At 41.4% G+C, this 20848-nt stretch overlaps 1 protein-coding gene across 6 annotated transcripts in view; it reads right to left on the bottom strand.

Moving 5' to 3' along the window:
* The window catches only part of ccdc18 (coiled-coil domain containing 18), a 128035-nt gene that overhangs the window by 84956 nt on the left and 22231 nt on the right, over positions 1-20848 (bottom strand). For 5 of the 6 annotated variants that reach the window (XM_080195230.1, XM_080195232.1, XM_080195236.1 and 2 more), the window contains 7 exons: positions 17359-17551; positions 16587-16751; positions 10685-10794; positions 9807-9935; positions 6125-6221; positions 5918-6039; positions 1826-2132 (listed from right to left, as the gene is read on the bottom strand). In XM_080195230.1, coding sequence (XP_080051356.1) covers positions 1826-2132; positions 5918-6039; positions 6125-6221; positions 9807-9935; positions 10685-10794; positions 16587-16751; positions 17359-17551 — 1123 coding nt within the window. The remainder of the gene's footprint in view (positions 1-1825; positions 2133-5917; positions 6040-6124; positions 6222-9806; positions 9936-10684; positions 10795-16586; positions 16752-17358; positions 17552-20848) is intronic. The other variant, XM_080195234.1, reaches the window with a different exon arrangement.

The following is a 20848-nucleotide window of genomic DNA, read 5'->3' as shown; positions in this document are numbered from 1 at the left end:
TGTCTTAAAAATATTTAGCGAGGCAGCCTCCACCACTTCAACGGGCAGAGAATTCCAGAGGTTCACCACCCTTTGAGTGAAGAAGTTCCTCCTCAACTCCGTTCTAAACCGCACCCCCTTTATCTTGAGGCTGTGCCCTCTAGTCCTACTGTCCTTTCTGAGCGGGAAGAGCCTCTCCACCTCTATCCTATCCATCCAATTCATCATCTTATACGTCTCAATGAGATCTCCCCTCATTATTCTAAACTCTAACGAGTACAAGCCTAGTTTATTCAGCCTCTCCTCATAGTCCAACCCCCTCAACTCCGGCATCAGCCTAGTAAACCTCCTCTGCACTCCCTCCAAGGCCAAAATATCCTTGCGTAAGTGCGGCGACCAAAACTGCACACAGTACTCCAGCTGCGGCCTCACCAATGCCCTATACAGCTGCAGCAAGACCTCCCTACTTTTATATTCAATCCCCCTCGCTATGAAGGCCAGCATCCCATTTGCCTTCCTGACCACCTGCTGCACCTGCAGGCTGGGTTTTTGCGACTCATGCACAAGGACCCCGAGGTCCCTCTGCACCGTCACATGCTGCAGTTTTTCGCCACGTAAGTAATAGTCCTTCCTACCATTATTCCTACCAAAGTGGATAACCTCACATTTGCCAACATTAAATTCCATTTGCCAGTTCCTGGCCCATTCACCCAGCCTATCTAGATCCTTCTGCAGACTCTCCACACCCTCTGCACAATTTGCCGTTCCACCAATCTTGGTGTCATCAGCAAATTTCGACACCACACACTCGGTTCCCTCCTCCAGATCATCTATATCTGTTACAGCTGATGGAAACTACACAAGATCAGAACAATGAGACACCAAGAATGGCTTTGGAAAGGTGGTCTCACAAAGCCACAGTATCCCTCTTCACTACTGTGTCATTTTGCAGAGGTGACAATTAATAGTGATGGAGCACATTGCAAATTCTTATACAAAACAATTAAATAAATTATCAGATAACTCATTTTAGTGATGCTGGTTAAAGGAGAGACATTAGCCAGGACACTGGGCAAAAGGCCTGCTTGTCTTCAAAAAGTGGCCTGTGTTCATTTATGGCTAATCAAGGGGGTAAGCAGGGCCATTGATTAATGCCGGATCAAAAAAATGGCACCTTCAACAGTGCCGGTAACCAGTATCAGCCTGTTAGGCTGAAGGTCTCTGGAATGAAGCTTGATCCTATGACCTTCTGGTTGAGGGACAAGATTTTTACCACTGAGCCAAGGAAAGCAAAGCAACAAAGTTGAAAAAAAACATGTTGCCCATCAGGCAATCAGGGTTCCAGAAGTATTCGAAGAGAAAACCAGCTGACATAGTGCAGACTACACCTCATAGACAAGTTAGCATGGGTAGCACAGTGGCAAGCATTGCTACCTCTCAGCACCAGAGACCCAGAATCAATTTCAGGCTTGGGTGACTGTGTGGAGTGTGCATGTATTCCCATTGTCAATGTGAGTTTCTTCTGAGTGCTCTGATTTCCTCCCAGTTGAAAAATGTGCAGGTTAGCTGGACTGCCCCTGAAACTGCTCCTCAGTATCCAAAGATGTATAGGTTAGGGGGATTTTAAAAAAACAGCGTGGTTACCGGAACGGAGGTGGGCCTGGGTAAGTTGCTCTATGGGGAAGTCGGTGCAGACTTGCTGGGTCAAATAGAATACCTACTGTGCAGAAAACAGGCTATGATTCAAGTCTTAAAAGGATTTGAGCTCTATGACAGCAAAACAGAAATTACAATGCAAAAAATAGTGCACAAGCTCTGATGCTTGAGAATTTAATTTTTAGTTTACCTCTTTACTTCCTATCTGTTGCAGTTGTAGAACCGACTCCAAGTTCTTCATCTCCAATTTGGTGACCTCTAGTTCTTTATTGAGCTGAAGCAATTTTTCACTTTGGGAAGTTGTAAGTGATCTTAGTCCTGCATTCTCCACCCTTAAGGCATCTCTGTCTTTCAAAATGGCCTCTTTATCAGCCAATTCATTTTCTAACATCTTAATCTTTTCTTTGGAGTCCGACAAAATTGAAAACAACCCAGCATTTTTAGTTTCCAGATCCTTCTGAACCAACTTGACACTGCATGATTGTCCCATTACTATCCTACAAACAAAAAAAAATTAAAAAGGAGAAATTGAGGAGACTCGGCCCATCAATGTTTCCTGAAGTTTAGAATAATTAGAGGTAATCTCAGTAAAACATATAAAATTCTTATCATACTTCATTGAATAGATGCTGAGAGGACATTTTTCCTGGCTGTCATGCTCAGAACCAGGGATCACAATCTCCAAATTAAAAGGTCAAACATTTAGGACTTCTTCACTCAAAGGATTGTGAAACTTTGAAATGTTCTAGCTCAGAGAATAGTGATTCATCAGAGTAGTTGGGGCTGGAATCTACAGATTTTTGGATGTTATGAAAAACAAGGAATTTAGGAATAATGCAGGAAGATAGGTAGAAGATCAATCATAGTCTTTCTGGATAGTGGAGCAGGCCAGAGGAACCACGTGGTCTCCTATATGCTTAAGGGTACCCAATCAAGTGGGTTCTTTTATTTTGGATGATGCTGAGTTTACTGTTGGATCTGCATTCAAGAAGCATGTTCCATCATTCTCCTCTTGCGCCTTGTAGACTGTGGAAAGGCTTTAGCAAATCAACAGGCATGTCACTTGCCACAGGATACTCAAGCTCTGACCTGTTCTTCTAGCCACAAGTTATGTGGCTGATAAATTGGGCAAACTTGACAACAATAACCCCAATCAATGTCAAAAGAATGTGATTAGAATTTCCCTTGTTGGAGATGGTCAATTTCTGGCACGACTGTTACTTGTCACTTACCAAGCCTAAATATTGTCCACGTTTTGCTGTACATGGACAGGGTTGTTCTATATTTGATCAGGTTAAAGTCCAACAGGTTTATTTGGAATCATGAGCTTTCGGAGCGCTGACGAAGGAGTAGTGCTCTGAAAGCTTGTGATTCTAAATAAACCTGTTGGACTTTAACCTGGTGTTCAAAGAAACCCTACAGTGCAGAAGAAGATCATTCAGACCATCAAGTCTAGACCGACCACGATCCCACCCAGGCCCTATCCCCATAACCCCATGCATTTACCCTAGCTAGTGCCCCTGACACTAAGGTGCAATTTAGCACGGCCAATCCACCTAACCCGCATATCAATGGAGTGTGGGAGGAAACCGTACTCGGAGGAAACTCACGCAGAAGCGGGGAGAATGCGCAAACTCCACACAGACAGTGACCCAAGCCGGGAATCCCTGGCATTGAGAGACTTCTTACTGTGCCCACCCCAGTCCAATGCCTGCATTGCCACATCATTTTTTAATGACTTACAAATGCAATTGAATGTGAAATAATTTGGGAATAAGAACATAAGAAATAGGAGCAGGAGTAGGCCACCTAGCCCTTTGAGCCGGCCCCGCCATTCAATAAGATCATGGCTGATCTGGTGGATCAGTTCCACTTTCCCACTTTCTCCCCATAACCCTTAATTCCCTTGCCTACCAAAAACCTTTCCACCCGCGTCTTAAATATATTTAGCGAGGTAGCCCCCACCACATCAACGGGCAGAGAATTCCAGATATTCACCACCCTTTGAGTGAAGAAGTTCCTCCTCAACTCCGTTCTAAACTGCCCCCCACTTATCTTGAGGCTGTGCCCTCTAGTCCTGCTGTCCTTTCTGAGCAGAAAGAATCTCTCTACCTCTACCCTATCCATCCACTTCATTATCTTATACATCTCTATATGATCCCCCCCTCATCCTTCTAAACTCCAACGAGTACAAACCCAGTCTATTCAGCCTCTCTTCATAGTCCAACCCCCTCATCTCCGGTATCAGCCTAGTGAACCTCCTCTGCACTCCCTCCAAGGCCAAAATATCCTTGCGCAAGTGCGGCGACCAAAGCTGCACTCAGTACTCCAGCTGCGGCCTCACCAGTGCCCTGTACAGTTGCAGCAAGACCTCCCTGCTTTTACATTCAATCCCCCTCGCTATAAAGGCCAGCATCCCATTTGCCTTCCTGATCACCTGCAGGCTGGGTTTTTGCTACTCATGCACAAGGACCCCCAGGTCCCTCTCCACCGTAGCATGCTGCAGCTTTTCGCCCTTTAAATAGTAATCCCTCCTACTATTATTCCTGCCAAAGTGGATAACCTCACACTTGCTAACATTGTACTCCATCTGCCAGGTCCTCGCCCACTCGCTTAGCCTATCTAGATCCCTCTGCAGACTTTCCACACCCTCCACACAATTTGCTTTTCCACTTATCTTTGTGTCATCAGCAAATTTCGACACCCTACACTCAACCCCCTCCTCCAGATCATCTATATAAATGATAAATAGTTGAGGCCCCAGCACCGATCCCTGGGGCACTCCACTAGTCACCAACCGCCAATCAGAATAGCACCCATTGATACCAACTCTCTGCCTCCTATTAGGCAACCAATCCTCTATCCATGCTAACATCTTATCCTCATTTTGGGCTTATGACTGAAGGAATCAGTTGAAAACAGCTGGCCCGAGACAAAATGATGCAATTGCATGTGTAGGTTACAAATGATGTGGAGATGCCGGTGTTGGACTGGGGTAAGCATAGTAAGAAGTCTCACAACACCAGGTTAAAGTCCAACAGGTTATTTGGTAGCACTAGCTTTCGGAGTCTTGCCCCTTCTTCAGGTGAGTGAGGAGTTGTGTTCACAAACAGGGCATATACAGACAAACTCAATTTACAAGATAAGGTTGGAATGCGAGTCTTTACAGGTAAAGAAGTCTTAAAAGGTACAGACAATGAGTGGAAAGAGGGCCACAGGTTAAAGAGGTGTGAATTGTCTCCAGCTAGGACAGTTAGTGAGATTTTGCAAGCCCAGGCAAGTCGTGGGGGTTACAGATAGTGTGACATGAACCCAAGATCCCAGTTGATGCGGTCCTCATGCATGTGGAACTTGGCTATCAGTTTCTGTTCAGCAATTCTGTGCTGTTGTGTGTCGTGAAGACGGTCTTGGAGAATGCTTACCTGAACATCAGAGGCTGAAAGACCGTGACTGCTGAAGTGTTCCCTAATAGGAAGGGAACACTTCTGCCTGGTGATTACAAATGCTAGAAAATGCTTGTGCTGTCAATTTCTGGAGTGGTACATTGCGCATTGTTTTATTTGTTTCTACATGATCCAGAATACAAGAAGCTTCAAAGTAGTAACATACCATTCTATCTTTATAGGCGGTCTTGTGGCACAGAAGCTTTTAGCCAGAAGCTCTGGGTTCAAGTTTCATGCCATGGACTAGTTGCCCATGGAAGCAGCATTCATAAATATACTTCAATGGGCTGATAATAAACCTGGGAATTCTTTCATCATTTCCCAAAGTGAAAAAAATCGCGTGTTAAGATACACCATTTATGTTATTTAATAAGTCATAAAACTGAGGAAAGCCCAAGATCACTGACCTGTGTTGGTTCAATGATGAGGGGCTGGGAGTAATATTAGTAAATAATCAGTCAAACGCTCTTAGGCTAGGGAGGGAGAAGGAAAAGAAAGCCATGTGAAAATCACCATGATTGTTTGTTTCAATTTGCAATCTATTCTCCAGTGACCCGTGCTATAACATATGTTAACACATGGACGTTTGAATGAGAAAAGGAATCGTGATCAGCTGTGATAGTTCCAAGTGTCATGAAGACATTCATTCTTTATACATATGTGAAGATCAGCCACTTTAATGAGAAGCTTGTGCTGTAATCACTGAAACCATACACAAGTATTATCACGTTTAGGAGAATAGTAAAGTATGAAAAAAGAGAAATTGAAGAAAGAAAAAAGTTAAAAAGCTAATATTTTTCTGTTTATATAAATACATTTAAGAATGACTAAGCATTTACCTGATTTCCTCGTTCTTGCTTTCCAGTTCTTTTCCCAAAATAGTACATTTTTCAAATAATTCTGCTCTGCACTTGTCAGAGTGATCCAGACGGCTCTGCAATTCCTCTTCATTAGCTTCAAACTATAGTACATATAAAAACAAACAAATTAAATGTTTCTGCGTATTTTATACTTGCATTGAAAAACTAGCATACATCCTACCTCACCATTGCAATTTTTTCTGCCATCTTTTCTTTGTACTGTTTGAAAACTGCAGAAAGCTCCTCAGCATTGTAGAGGGCTTCATTTCTTTGTTGTTCAGCTCTGTTTAAAAACATAAAAATAAGTTGCTTCAATTGTTCCACTTGCGTCATTTTAGTTACATATTCCTGAAAAACAGGAATGCTCTTCTTTCAACAAAACGTAGATAATTTGTTTAGTTTTAAATCCCTGGAACAAAAATGGAAGGCTGGAGTACAAACAAATCAAAAATTTTCTGAGAAACTCAACTGTATTTCTCCCATTCTTTATCTCTGCTCCTCTTCAAAACCAGTAGCCAGTTTTGAAATTTTGTTCCAGAGTCTCCCATTATTTATTTGAAAACAACAAACGTCAATAGGCCAATCTTTTCACAAGCATCTTACGTGAAGTGTATCACATTTAAGTCCAAATTGCTCATCTCATACATCTGCATGTTTATTTATCCAGTCATCCATTCTGGAAAGTCACTGGAGCAGAAACTCTGACTAGATTACCACTCCTGATTTCAGGGTACCAAGGCAGTCTGTAATATGTTGTTGATGATTGACTAATGTAGCACAACTTGAGGTCAAAATGGGACATCATGGTTTGTATAGCTTAGCATAATACATGGAAAGCTTCTTTCCAAACAAAACTGCCCACTAGCATTTAATCTTCAGCTTACCTGAAACATTTTATTATGCAAATACAATGTCAACAAACCTTGCAAAAAAAAACCCAAACAGTTCCCCAAAATATCAGCAATGATTGATTTTACTTTAGGAATCTGAATAAATAAAAAGATATCAGGTCTCCATCATTCCTCCATGAAATTGTGCCTAAAACACTGGCAAGCAACTTCCACATCAAAGGGTTTTCGTATTCTTGACCTATATTTTGCCTTTTGAGACATCTCAGACCTTTTCTGTAACCAAAACAAAACCAGAGCTGTGCATCACTGAGTTAACTATGGCCTATCACATATGTTAAAGCAAATTTAAAATATTTTATGCGATCCTATTAAAGGTTCCCCATACTCAATCTCACAATTTCACTAAATCGCTAATAATTGTTCTCCATAGCGCAGATAGCTGTACTCTAGAGATACACCCAAGATGTGCTGAGAGAGCATGAAACTCCAATGCACTGACTATTTGGAAACAGTGGCACAGTGATTAGCACTGCTGCTTCACAGGGATCAGGGTTCAATTCTGTCTTGTATGGAGTTTGCACATTCTCCCTGAGTTTCCTCTGGGTGCTCTGGTTTCCTCCCACAGTCCAAAGATGTGCAAGTTAGGTAACTTGGCTATGCTAAATTGCCTCTTAAGGTGTGTAGTTTAGATGAATTAGCCGTGATAAATTTGTGAGGCTATGGGAATAGGGCGAGGGAGAGGGCTTGGTCAAGATACCCTGTCAGAGTCGGTGCAAACTCAATGGGTTGAATGGCCTCCTTTGGCACTGTGGGGATTCTATGAACTGCCTGTGAAGTTTGGACTTCTGATAGGCAATTTCCCTGCAGCCGGAGCTCTCCAAAACTTGAGTGTTAGGAGCAGAGGCTTCGGATTGATCCAATTCACTTGCTAGAATAGTTACCCAAGCAAAGTTAGGAGGATTAAAAGCACTTGTTCCTCAGGGAAGGATATCCGCCATCTGTTGGATTCTGCCTTCAAACTACTAGATTTTAGCTTCAAATCCTGCTTCTTTGGAGAGTCAGTGATGGGGATCAGCTTTTGTTTAAGAACTTTTATTTCAATGATACATGATGTTCAGTCCAGCTGTAGTGTTGTTTAAAAAAAGGTTTCCTTGTGTCCCTATTTTTATACTCTGTTGCTGAGCAGGTTCTGCAATTTAAGCAACCGTTCTCTAAGTACCTTTCCTTTGTTCTCTAAGCTGCAGCTTGAACCAGTTCTAACCAGCTCCACAGCCCCAAGCCTATTTGCAAACAACCTTTTGTGTTTCCCACAGGTTGTGACATTTCGATACATGATGCTTCAAATCTCTCAAATCCTTACCTGGTCTGGTCTACATGTGACTCCAGATTCACAACAACGTAATTGATTCTTAACCACTCTCTGAAAGGGTCAAGTAAGCCACTCATTTCAAAGGCAATTAAGACTAGGCAACCAATGTTGGCCTTGCCAGCAGTGTCCACATGCCATTAAAGAATATATTAAACTACTGCCCCCCCCCCAGCCCCTGGGCCCAACTACCCCCATCTTTTCACAAGACCTGCCTTACAGGTCTTGGACTGGGGTTCAATTTCCAGCTTGGGTTACTATCTGTGTGGAGCTTACATGTTTTCCCTGTGTCTGCATGGGTCCAACAGTACTCCGGTTTGCTCCCACAGTCCAAAAGACGCGCTGATTAGGTGCATTGACCGTGCCAAATTCTCCCACAGCGTACCCGAACAGGCAGTGAAGTATGGCGACTCGGGGATTTTCACAATGCCTTCATTGCAGTGTTAATGTAAGCCTACTTTGTGACAATAATAAATAAACTTTAATACTATTACTCATCCCAATGGATCACACCTATCATCAGCTACTGGCCCACTCAACCCCTTCACTCACCTGCTTCTCCATCCACCTACCTGACATCCCCTTACTCACTAGTTACCCAATCCCCTTCACCTACCCACTCTACTCCCTCACCCAGTTACCATAGCTTCTCAAAGTGGCTTTGGGACGTGGGTACAATGAAATATGGCGGCTCAAACTTCAAGAAATGGGTGTGACTTGGTTCCCAGTGATCCTGCATTACAAAGGGTGGACTCCCAGAAGAAATACACTCCACATTTCTGAAGTGGCCCAAGTTCAGAAGTCCAGGTGAGAGTTGCAGAGCTACACTGCAAGGTAAGAAGAGGAATGGAGTGGTAATCCAAATGTGATTTCCACTCTTTGGAACACCTACTCTTTTCCAAATTAGGTGTATATGCATTCCATGTGTCATTACAATCTGCCAATCTTATAGATTTCTAAATTAATTCATCCAATCAGATTCCTAAGTAAATGCCAACTAATTGGATGTCGAGGTCTCGTATCCATATCTTAATGGATTCAAAACTCTTTGCTCCAAATGTCAGAAAGATAAATGGAAAAGTTGCACACTATTTTTCACTTTAAGAAAGTTTTCTATGGCTAAAGTAACAAACAAAGTGTCTCCTCGGCCATAAATATCACGCATAGTACTATGTGCATGATTCAGCTGGAAAACATTTGCAAAAGCAATTCTTTAGATGCATCCAACACTCCATGTTGCAGCAAAACATCAGTTCCTGTAAGTTTCACTCTCAAACACTCACTAATTACATCCCATTGAACTGTCCTCTCTCATTTTCAAGCTTGGACTTTTAATTTAAAGTTTTACGAGTTCCCAAGAGATTGGCTTATGTCAATTTTTCACAACTACGACAGCACCTATCAAAACTTACTCAACACGTTTGTTAGTGCAATACTCAGGCATCTGAATTTACCCATAAATGCAGAATTCTCTTTGATCTCTTATTCCATCTAAATATAAATTTTTAACTTAAATTCCATGTTACACCAATAAAAAAATTGGTAATATGAACCAGCCTTGTCATTTGCCGAATTTCAACAAATACCTAGGAGAATCACACAAAAACAAGTGTTATCTGGCCAAGAGACTTATTTCACAGTCGAATGCTACCTCTTTCCTCGTCTACCATGTTGATGAAGCTCATTCTTCACTCTTCTGCATTCTTCAGACAACTTTTCTAGGAGCTTGTCCTTTTCAGCTACCATCCATTGGCTTTCTTCCAATTTTTCTTCTGCAATTCTTTGTTGAGATCAAAACAATATCAACATCAGCTTTATGATATCTTACACAATTCCATGGCAATATCACAAATGTTAACATTAAATTATCAAAAGTCTACTTCTTGTTAAACTTCATTAAGCTGGCTGGCTGGCTGAAGGGGATGACAAGAAGTCAATCTTACTCAGTTTTTACTTTATTCATTAAATGAGACATTACAACTGCATAGCTGCTAGCTCTACAGGCAACCACCATATCAGTAAGAATCTCTTATGCACAGGTAGTTATCCAATGTGTGCCCCTGCCATCTGTGTACACTTAATTACAATTTATACAATTAACACTACAGAATACAGACAGAAAAAAATTGATCTTTCAAAAATTAAGATGAATTAGAGCAGTTTATTTCTTTGGAAGTTATTTTTTGAATTACTTAGCTTAAAGAAAAACTTGCATTTACGTGACACCTCATCACATCCTCCAGGTTTCATTAGATGCTTCACAAACAATGACGACGTCTGAAAAGAGGCTACTTGCATGCAGCAAAGTCTTGAATTGTAAGTGAGACGATCAGTTAAATCAATTGTTGGCCCAGGGAAATATATTGGCTTGGGTACCAGGAGAACCTAGTATTCTACTTTGAATAGTGCAAGGGTATCGTTCACTCAGGGTATACTCCTCAGAGTGATTAGCACTGCGAGAACAGAGAATATGAAAACGGAACCAAGACATGCAAACAAAAAAAACTGCATCACAATTATGAAAATTACCTGAGTGCTTTCTCTTGAGCCTCCACTTCAGACTCCAAACCCAAGATATCTTCATTTAGCTGAGAAATATGATGTGCCTTTTCATTAATAGATGGTTCAAGGTGGCAAAACTGCAAGTATTAAACAAAATAAAAATCAGTGTTTGTTGATTTCTTTTTTACAGAAATGAATTGAACACGACCACTCCCCTCTTCTGGGGAAGATTTTCTCTTTTCCAACACCACTTCCTAAGTAATGTAGGCAGTAAACTTGATCCCAATTGTTAGATTCTGTTTTGTTGGAATTGGTTATTGTCTGCTACTTGTGTGGCACAGTTACTTGCCACTTGTCAGCCCAAACCTGGATATTACCCAGATCTTTCTGCATTGGGACATGGACAGCTTCAGTATCTGAGCAGTCGTGAATGGTGCTAAACATTGTGCACTCATCAGCAAAATACTGTGTGAAAAACCACTGAATTAATAAATAGTTTCAACCAATTATGAACACACTTGCACACATCCTAAAAAATGTATCTAATTATGAAAGTACATCAAGTATGGAAATATCTAATCGCTTCTCAGCAAGTCAGACTTGAGCCAAAGAACACATACTGCAGTTAATGCACCTGGTGATTTTATCTCAACAATGACTAGGAAGTAAATACCATCAGTGTTCATCTTATTCCTATACCAAATCCAATTCTGAAGGACTAAAGAAGTTCTGTGAGAAACAAATTTTAGTGAGAAGCTGAAGGAAATCCACATTAGTAGAGAAATGGTTTTGGGGAAATTGATGGGATTGAAGATGGATAAATCTCCAGGTCCTGATAATCTTCATCCCAGAGCACTTAAGGAAATGGCCCTGGAAATACTAGATCCATTGGTGGTTATTTTCCAAAATTCTTTAGTCTCTAGACTGGTTCTTACAGATTGGACAGTAGCTAATGTAAGCCTACTATTCAAAGAGGGAGATAGAGAAAACACAGGGAACTGTACGCCAGTGAGCCCAACATCAGTATTGGGGAAGATGCTGGAGTCCATTACCAAGGATTTTTAACTCAGCATTTGAAAGGCAGTGGTATAATCAGACAAAGTCAGCATGGATTTACAAAAGGGAAATCGTGCTTGATGCATCCATTGGAATTCTTTGAGGATGTAACTAGTCGAGCTGATGAAGAGAACAAGTGAACACAGTTTATTTAGACTTTAAGAAGGCTTTCGACAGGGATGAGTCAGAAATTGTATTTGCATCTCCTTCCAGTCTAAGTACCTACAATGATGGTAAATTACCCAAATCGATTTCATATGCCAAATGCTTAATTTCTTGCCAGATTTTCAACTTTTCAACTCATAGCTCACATCTAAAGTACATGGGAACCGGGGGAAAATCTCTGCTGGCTGTAGTCATATTCTGACACAAAGAAAGATGGTCTCAGCCCCAGAACATCACTGCAAGACATTACCCTGAGGACACCTATCTTCAGCTACTTCATCAATGGCTTTCCGAACATCACAAGGTTAGAATTGGAGATGTTCAATAACTGCACAATGTTCTGCACCATTCACAACTCCTCAGATACTGAAGCTGTCCATGTCCAAATGCAGAAAGACCTGGACGATATCCAGGTTTGGACTGACAAGTGGCAAGTAATCGTGCCATACAAATAGCAGACAATGACCAACTCCAACAAAAGAGAATTTAACAATTGCCCTTTGACATTCCACGCCATTACTATCAATGAGTCCCCACTGTCTGATGTTATTATTGATGAGAAACTGTACTGGACTAGATATGTACTGTGGCTAGAAGCGCAGGTCAAAGGCTAGGAATCCTCCAGCGAGTAACTCACCTCCTGGATCCCCGAAGCCTGTCCACCACTGACAAACTGTAGTAACACTGCACTACAAACTGTACCATCTAAAAGATTCATTGCAGGATCTCTTCAAGGCTCCTTAGACAGTACCTTCCAAACTCATGACTGCTACCATCTAAAAAGGACCAAGGGCAATAGATGCACCAGATCATCACCTTCTGCAAGTTGCACTCCAAGTCCGTCACCATTTTGACCTGGAAATATAACGCTGTTCCTTCACTACTACTGGGTCAAAATCCTGGAATGCTCCCCCTACCTATACCACAGGGACAGCAACGGTTCCAGAAGACAACTCACCACCACCTTTGCAAGGGAAATTAGGGATGAGCAATAAACGCTGGTTTAATCAGTGATATCCACATCCCACAAATAAATTTTAAAAAAAATCTAACCTTGATTCCACGCCCCTCTTGCTTACTTTGAAAACCGATACTTCCTTAGTTATGCAATCATTCCTGGAAATGCAAGTATACGCAAAACAAATTCCTGACCACTGGTGTTTACAGATTTTAGAGATCTCATAGCGTACAAGGAGAACAAATGATGTGCATAAACTATAAAATTATTTCAAGCATAATTTAATATTCTGTATAACTTTATGGTTCATTTGGCTCTCCCCTCCTCTGTGCTATTAACTTCAACATTTACAATATAGAAATAAAGATTTTCAAGATAGTCTGATATGCCAGTTATGCATACAAGACCATAAGACATAGGAGCAGAATTAGGCTACTCAGCCCATCAAGTCTGCTCTGCCATTCAATCATGGCTGATAATTTTCTCATCCCCATCTCCTGCCTTTTCCCCATAACCCCGACCTCCTTATTAATCAAGAACCTATCTATCTGTCTTAAAGATACTCAATGACCTGGCCTCCACAGCAAAGAGTTCCACAGATTCATCACTCTCTGGCTGAAGAAATTCCTCATCTCTATTTTAAAGGACTGTCCCTTTAGCCTGAGATTGTGCCCTCTGGTTCTAGTTTTTCCTACTAGGGGAAACATCCTCTCTACGTCCACTCGATCCAGGCCTCGCAGTATCCTGTCAGTTTCAATAAGATCTCCCCTCATCCTTCTAAACTCCAATGAGTACCGACTCAGAGTCCTCAACCGTTCCCCATATGACAAGCTCTTCATTCAAGGGATCATTCTTGTGAATCTCCTCTGGACCCTTTCCAAGGTCTGCACATCCTTCCTTCGATATGGGCCTAAATCTGCTCACAATACTCCAAATGAGGTCTGACCAGAGCCTTATACAGCCTCAGAAGTACATCCCTGCTCTTATATTCTAGCCTTTTTGACATTGCATTTGCCTTCTGAACTACCAGCTGAACCTGCACATTAAGAGAATCTTGAACAAGGACTCCCAAGTCCCTTTATGTTTCTGATTTCTTAAACATTTTCCCATTTAGAAAATAGTCCATGCTGCCATTCTTCCTTCCAAAGTGCGTAACCTCACACTTTTCCACATTGTATTCCATCTGCCACTTCTTTGCCCACTTTCCTGACGTGTCCAAGTCCTTCTGCAGCTCCCCTGTTTCCTTATTACTTCTGTCCCTTATATTTGTATCATTTGCAAAGTTAGCAACAGTGCCTTTGGTTCCTTCCTCCAAATCATTAATGTGTATTGTGGAAAGTTGAGGTCCCTACACTGACCCTTGAGGCACACCACTAGTCACCAGCCGCCATCCTGAGAAAGATCCCTTTATCCTCACTCTCTGCCTTCTGCCAGTCAACAAATCCTCTATCTACACTAAGATCTTACTCCTAACACCATGGACTCCTAACTTATTTAACAGTCTCCCATGCGGCACCTTGTCAAAGGCCTTCTGGAAATCTAAAATAAATCACGTCATTGGTTCTACTTGATCTAACTTCCTTGTTACCTCCTCAAAGAACTTTACAGATTAGTCAGACATGATCTCCCTTGACAAAGCCGTGCTGACTCAGTCCTACTTTATCATGCCCTTGCAAGCGCTCCGCAATCTCATCTTCAATAATGGACTTAAAATTTTACCAATGATCAAAGTCAGGCTAACTGGCCAATAATTTCCCTTCTGCTGCCTCCCTCCCTTCTTAAACAGTGGTATTATGTTAGTTATTTTCCAGTCCTCTGATACTGTGGCAGGGAGGGTAAGAAGTCTCACAATGCCAGGTTAAAGTCCAACAGGTTTATTTGTAGCAAACACTACTAGCTTTGGGAACTGGCTGTTCCTTTGTCAGGTGCATGGGAGCTGATCGCAAACAGGGCATAAAAGACAAACTCAATTTACATGAATAATGATTAGAACGTGAGTCTTTACAGCTAATCAAGTCTGAAAGATACAGATGGAGAGAGCATTAAGCACATGTGAGTGGAGAGAGCTTTAAGCACAGGTTAACGAGATGTGTATTGTTTCCAGACAGGAAAGTTAGTGAGATTTTGCAAGTCCAGGCAAGTTGGGGGGTTACAGATAGTGTGACATGAATCCAAGATCCCGGATGAGGCCATCCCCACGTGTGCGGAACTTGACTATCAGTCTCCGCTCAGCGACTCTGCGCTGTCGTGTTTCGTGAAGGCCACTTTGGAGAATGCTCCACCCGGTCCAGGTGATTTATCCACCTTCAGATCTTTCAGTTTCTCCAGAATGTTCTCCTTAGCGATGGCCACTACACTCACTGTTCCCCCAGACTCTCCTGGAGCTCTGGCATCCCACTAGTGTCTTCCACTGTGAAGACTGATGCAAAGTAACTATTCAGTTCCTCTGTCACTTCTTTATTTCCTATTATTATTTCTCCAGCCTCATTTTCCAGTGGTCCAATGGCTATTTTTGCCTCTCTCTTACCTTTTTATATTTTGAAAAAAACTCTTCCTATTTTCTTTTATATTACTAACTAGCTTAAACTCATATTTCATCTTTTCTGCCCCTCCACCCCCAATTTTTTTTTTAAAGTTGTCCTCTGCTCACTTTTAAAAGGCTTTCCAATCGTCTGGATTTCCACTACGTATGATTTTTCTTATATGCTGCCCTTGGCTTTCCTCGTCAGCGATAGGTACTTCAACACCACCACCCCCCCACCCCAGTATATTTCCTCCTCCTCCTTGGGATGAACTTCTGTTGTGCCTCCCGAATAATTCTCAAAAGCTCCTGCCTTTGCAGTTCCACCATTTTCCCTGCTACGCTCTCTTGCCAATCAACTCTGGCAGCTCCTCCCTCATGCCTTTGTAGTTACTTTTATGTAATTGTAATACCATGACATCTGATTCCAACTTCTCCCTCAGGAATTTGCAGGTAAATTCTATCATATTGTGATCACTGCTCCCTAAGGGTTGCTTCACCTGAAGTTCCCTAATCAAGTCTGCATCATTACACATCACCAAATCCAGAATTGCTATTCCCTAATAGGATCCATCACAAGCTGCTCCAAAAAAAAAATCTTAGACATTCCATAAATTCCTTTTCTTGGGATCCACTACCTACCCGATTTTCCCAGTCCACCTGCATATTGAAGGTCCCCATGATTATTGTAATGTTGCCTTTTTAATATACTTTTTCTATCTCCTGATTTATTTTCTGCCCCACATCCTGACTACTGCTAGGGGACTGTACATAACTCCCGTCAGGTTTTTTTCATCTTTGCGATTCCACAACTCTACCACAGAGGTTCTATGCCTTCTGATCCTATATCATTTCTTGCTATTGATTTAACTTCACTCCTTAACAATGCAACCCTGCTCCCTTTGCCCATCTGCCCATCCTTCCGATAGGACACATATCCTTGGATATTTAGATCCCAGCCCTGATCTCCTTGCAGCCATGTCTCTGTGATGCCCACAACATCGTATCGGCCAATTTCAATGTGCACAAGGTCATTTACCTTGTTTCGCATACTGCATGCATTTATGTACAACACCCTCAGTCCTGCATTAACCACCTCCTTTCTCATATTTGTCATTTTTTTTGCTCTGCCTGAGGTTAGATTCCTGCCACTTTCTATACTCCATGTTCTATTACATGGTCTGGAAACTTTACTAACTAAATATATTATTTGGAATACCTGTACTCACTTTAGCTTTTGATCGAGTCAGTTCCACTTGTACACTTTCAATCTCACGCACCAAACTGTGATTCTGAGAGACTAAACGGGCATTATCTTCTCGAAGCGCGCTTAGTTTTTTCCATAGTTGTTCATTTTCCTGCTCAACAGCAGATGCGGATGCTGACTGGGTTGTCTATAAACACAAATATTCTACATGAAATGTGACATTATTCAATTTTCTTTCCCCACCATCCTGAAGACAATCAATTTTAATAGAGTAAGAGTTCTCTAATATCTTACCCAACTTGCTATGCTTACAACCAAACAAGCCTTAACAGAATAGACAATATACAATTCTATACTTATTAGTTTACCAGATCATAATTCTTACTGCTGTGCTATAAGCAAACACTTCAATGCCTCAATAGCATCCCATCAAATAATTGATGTTATTGAAAGTTAGGATAGATATCTGCCAATTTTTCAGAAAATGTTTGAAAACCACCAAATTACAACACATCCCAACCAAGAGCAGCTAATTCATTACACACTCAAAAGAGAGATTCAACTTCTTGATTGACTGACTCAGTAATAACCAGTCCAAGTCTTCAAGGGCATCAGGAAATTGAATTAAGTAATCTAGAAGGAAGCATTTTCTGGCATCTCATGTTGCACTGACAGTTATACATTTAACTTCAAAAAATAGTTTGGCAGCAATCACAGGGGGGAGATTCCACTGACAGTTGCCAATTGAAGATTATCCGAAAAGTAAACATATCAATCAGAATCTAAAAATTTACCCTGCCTCCATAACTGCTGGTTGGGCTTATGTTGCTGAAAACATTTTTTTGAGGTGTTATTCTTTCAGCAGTTGTCAAATGGCGATTGCTCATTGCAGGAACAATTGGATCAGGTTGAAAGAAATCATCCATGGTCAAAGCCGGGGAATAAACCCGCTGAGAAGAGTCATCAGACTGGTCGCTTAAATGGGCACTAAGAGAAAAATGAAAATCATCCTCATGTTTAATTGAACATTCAGACTTGGAATAAAACTTGTAAATTTGTAAAATACTAAAATCTGCAAGGGTATTTTTACTTTACCACTTCAATTCAAGACATTTTCATGTCTACTCTACCATTATTGCTAAGGAGTACAATAAAATTAAGTGACAATGTACCAAATATTTCAATACGCTTCAAAAAAGAAAAGGTTAGGAAAATGGTGAAGGCAATATACTGAAGTGGAGGTTTTGTGATTCGAGTATAGGGGCAGAATATCAGAAATATCTGCGACAGAAGGTAGAACTAGAAATGGGGAAAGAGGAGGATCACACATTACAGCAGATTTGGAAGAATGGAAGGTAGAGAGAGTTATAAAGTTGCAGCATATCCAAAGTCAAGGAGAAATGAGGTCTCAGTGCTGTAGAATAAAAGGGTTAATAGAATGGAACTGCTAACCTAGGAGGTATATAATGATGTAGCACTGACATCAAGCATTCAAGGCAGCAGACAGGTAGCGCTGAAATGTGCCTTCCTTGTAACCCACCATCCATGTAAATGATGTAAATAAACTAGTTTTAATTAAATACCCTGATGTGCTTCTAGAACGACCTTATTAGAATCCTGACTTGGCACACTCTACAACAAGGACAACTTAAAGATGAGGATAAGGATTTTGAAACAGTTATCTAAGAAACAAAAGCAATCAAAGTTAAAAGTTGAGAGGTACAAGGGATAGAATGAGAGCAGAATTATGGAGTAAATACTTTACTGCTCTTCTAACCTCAGTATTTGTGTGGTTGGTCTAGTTCTGGCTGAGTTTCTGTTCCATAGTAACCCCCAGAACTTTGCTGAATCCTCTGCCATCAACGGTAATACCATTGGTGCCATGGGAAGCGGTTAAATTCTGTCTCATTGGGGATGACCGTTTCCTGGCACTTAAATGCGAAGTAACATTCATGCCACAAATTAGACCAACCCCACAACAATGTCTAGGTCTTGCTGAGAATGTACACAGAACATTATCTAAATGTTCTGAATGGAAATGAATGGTCCAGTCATCAGCAAACATCCCCACTTCAAGCTGAAAAAACATGGAAGGAAAGTCATTGATGATGATGATGGTGATGATGGCTGACTCTAGGAAATATTCCCGGGGAACTCCTGCAGCAATGCTATGGCATTGAGTTGATTGGCCTTTAATCTTGACCATCTTTCCCAGTGTTTAGGTATGACACACATATCAATTTTAATAGATTTAATAGATAACTCTTCACTCTCCAGTGAAGAGTTTGCCATAATTTCCATTGACTCCATTTTTGCTAAGTTTCTTGACGCCACACATGGTCAAATATTACCTGGATATCAAGGACAGCCATTCCGGAATTCATGCCTTTTGTCCATAAGGCCAGGAAGCAAATGGGCCCTGACAGAAGTTAAATTAATCATTGGTGAGTAAGTGGCTGCTGAGTAAGTGCCAGATTAGTTTTGTCCTTTTTGTGGATAGGACATATGGGGCAATTTTCAACTGTGTGATGGATGTCAGTGTTGTAGCTGAATTAAAATAGCTTGGCTAGGGGCATAGCTAGCACTTGGCTTCAGTACTACAGCCAGGGTGTTCATGGGACCTGTAGCCTTTGATGCATCCATTTAACCACAACTTGATACCTAGTGGATGTTCATTTGAGAGTTCAGGGGAAAGCAGAGATGGGATCATCCCCTTGCAACAATCCCCTGTCAGAATTGCACGTTTCACCCTTGTCACAGAGTCATTGCAGCACAGAGTCCATATAGGCTCAAATGTAGAATCATACAGTCAGTCCCATTCCCCACTCCATCCCCATAGTCCTGCAAGCACATTTCCCACGAGTGGTCATCCAATTTCTTTTGAAATCACTGACTACCTCAGCTTCCATCACACTGATGAGTAGAGAATTCCAAGCCACTACCACTCACTGCCTAACAAAGCTCTTCCTGACATATCACCTGCACCTACTCTGATGTCCTCTATGCTGGCACCAGGGATGCAACACACAAGATGACAGTTATAGAAAAATCCATCCATCACTGAGAGATCCGATGCATGCTAAGCCCTGTTTGCTTCAGTCTATGCAAAGACTTCATTTTAAGGTATTTCTGCCTATGCGACTAACTCTGCCAAGCTTAAAGAACTGACTGCATATCTGACTACATGTAGAATCAGAAGGCTAAAGCTTGGCTTAAAATTTTCTGCATTCCTGAAAAGGTACACAATTCAGGCAAACAGATTTTTCATAACCACACCAATTTTTCTAAGATGGAGACAGCCTGAGGAAAACAATTCCAATAATAAGATACCAGTTTAAATATAGTTTGGATTTTAGTGTGTTTTTTCAGTTTGTTTAAGCTCAGTTCAGTGCATTCAAGCTCAGTAGAGGGGCTGGGACTGAAAGTCTGTCTCCAAGTTGGCTTTTTCTTTTTGCATTTGTCATGTTAATTTTAAGTTCTGTTCAACGAAAAAAAATTTCAAAAAGCTTGTATTAGTGCTGTCTGCTCCTCTACTCAAATGAATGAATGGGCCCAACTCGAACTATGGAATCTCCTATAACAACTGCATTTCTACTCTTAGTTGTTCCCTCCTGTGCAGGTCCTTGTCCATTGGTGCCATGGTTTGGACTGCACTTCTGCGAGGTGTCTTCACTCCCACTATAAGCTTTCCCTCTTCCTGACAGTAAGTAGCCTACATTATAGGTACATGAAGAGAAAAGATTTGATGACTAGAAACATTTACTATCAGTTTGTACGTTTCCCAAAAGCTTACACATTCTTGCTCCTTGTTGCTCAGCCAGTTTTGGGGGTTAGGGGGAGAAGCCCTCCCTCAGCTGCTCAGTCAGTCCTGGGGCCCTCCTCGGCTGCTCAGTCAGTCCAAGGCCTCCTTTCTGCTGCTCAGTCGGTCCTGGGGCCCTTCTCAGCTGATCAGGTGCGCTGGCAAGGTTAGAGACTTTTGTATTACTTCCTCATGGTTGCACTTCACTGGTGGCAGAGAATGGTCTGATCAACCATCTCAAGCCTCCCAAGGAGCACAATGAAGAATGATATGCTACAGTTGTACAAAAAGTCACATATAGCTTTGGCCAGAAAATATTATAAAACTGAGGATTTCTGTCTGACGGAAAAGAAACACATAATTTTGCAAAATAATCTAATGGCACCAAGTTCAGGTGCCCAGTACAAGAGTGATGGAAGGCATTCAAATAGATTTTAATAAATTGGATCGGATTATGTCGATGGACTAAGAATTAACATCCTTCT

Source organism: Carcharhinus amblyrhynchos, chromosome 9, assembly GCF_965287045.1.
Source record: "Carcharhinus amblyrhynchos chromosome 9, sCarAmb.v2.hapA, whole genome shotgun sequence".
Classification (NCBI taxonomy): Eukaryota; Metazoa; Chordata; class Chondrichthyes; order Carcharhiniformes; family Carcharhinidae; genus Carcharhinus; species Carcharhinus amblyrhynchos.
This window is presented reverse-complemented; position numbering and strand designations above follow the sequence as displayed.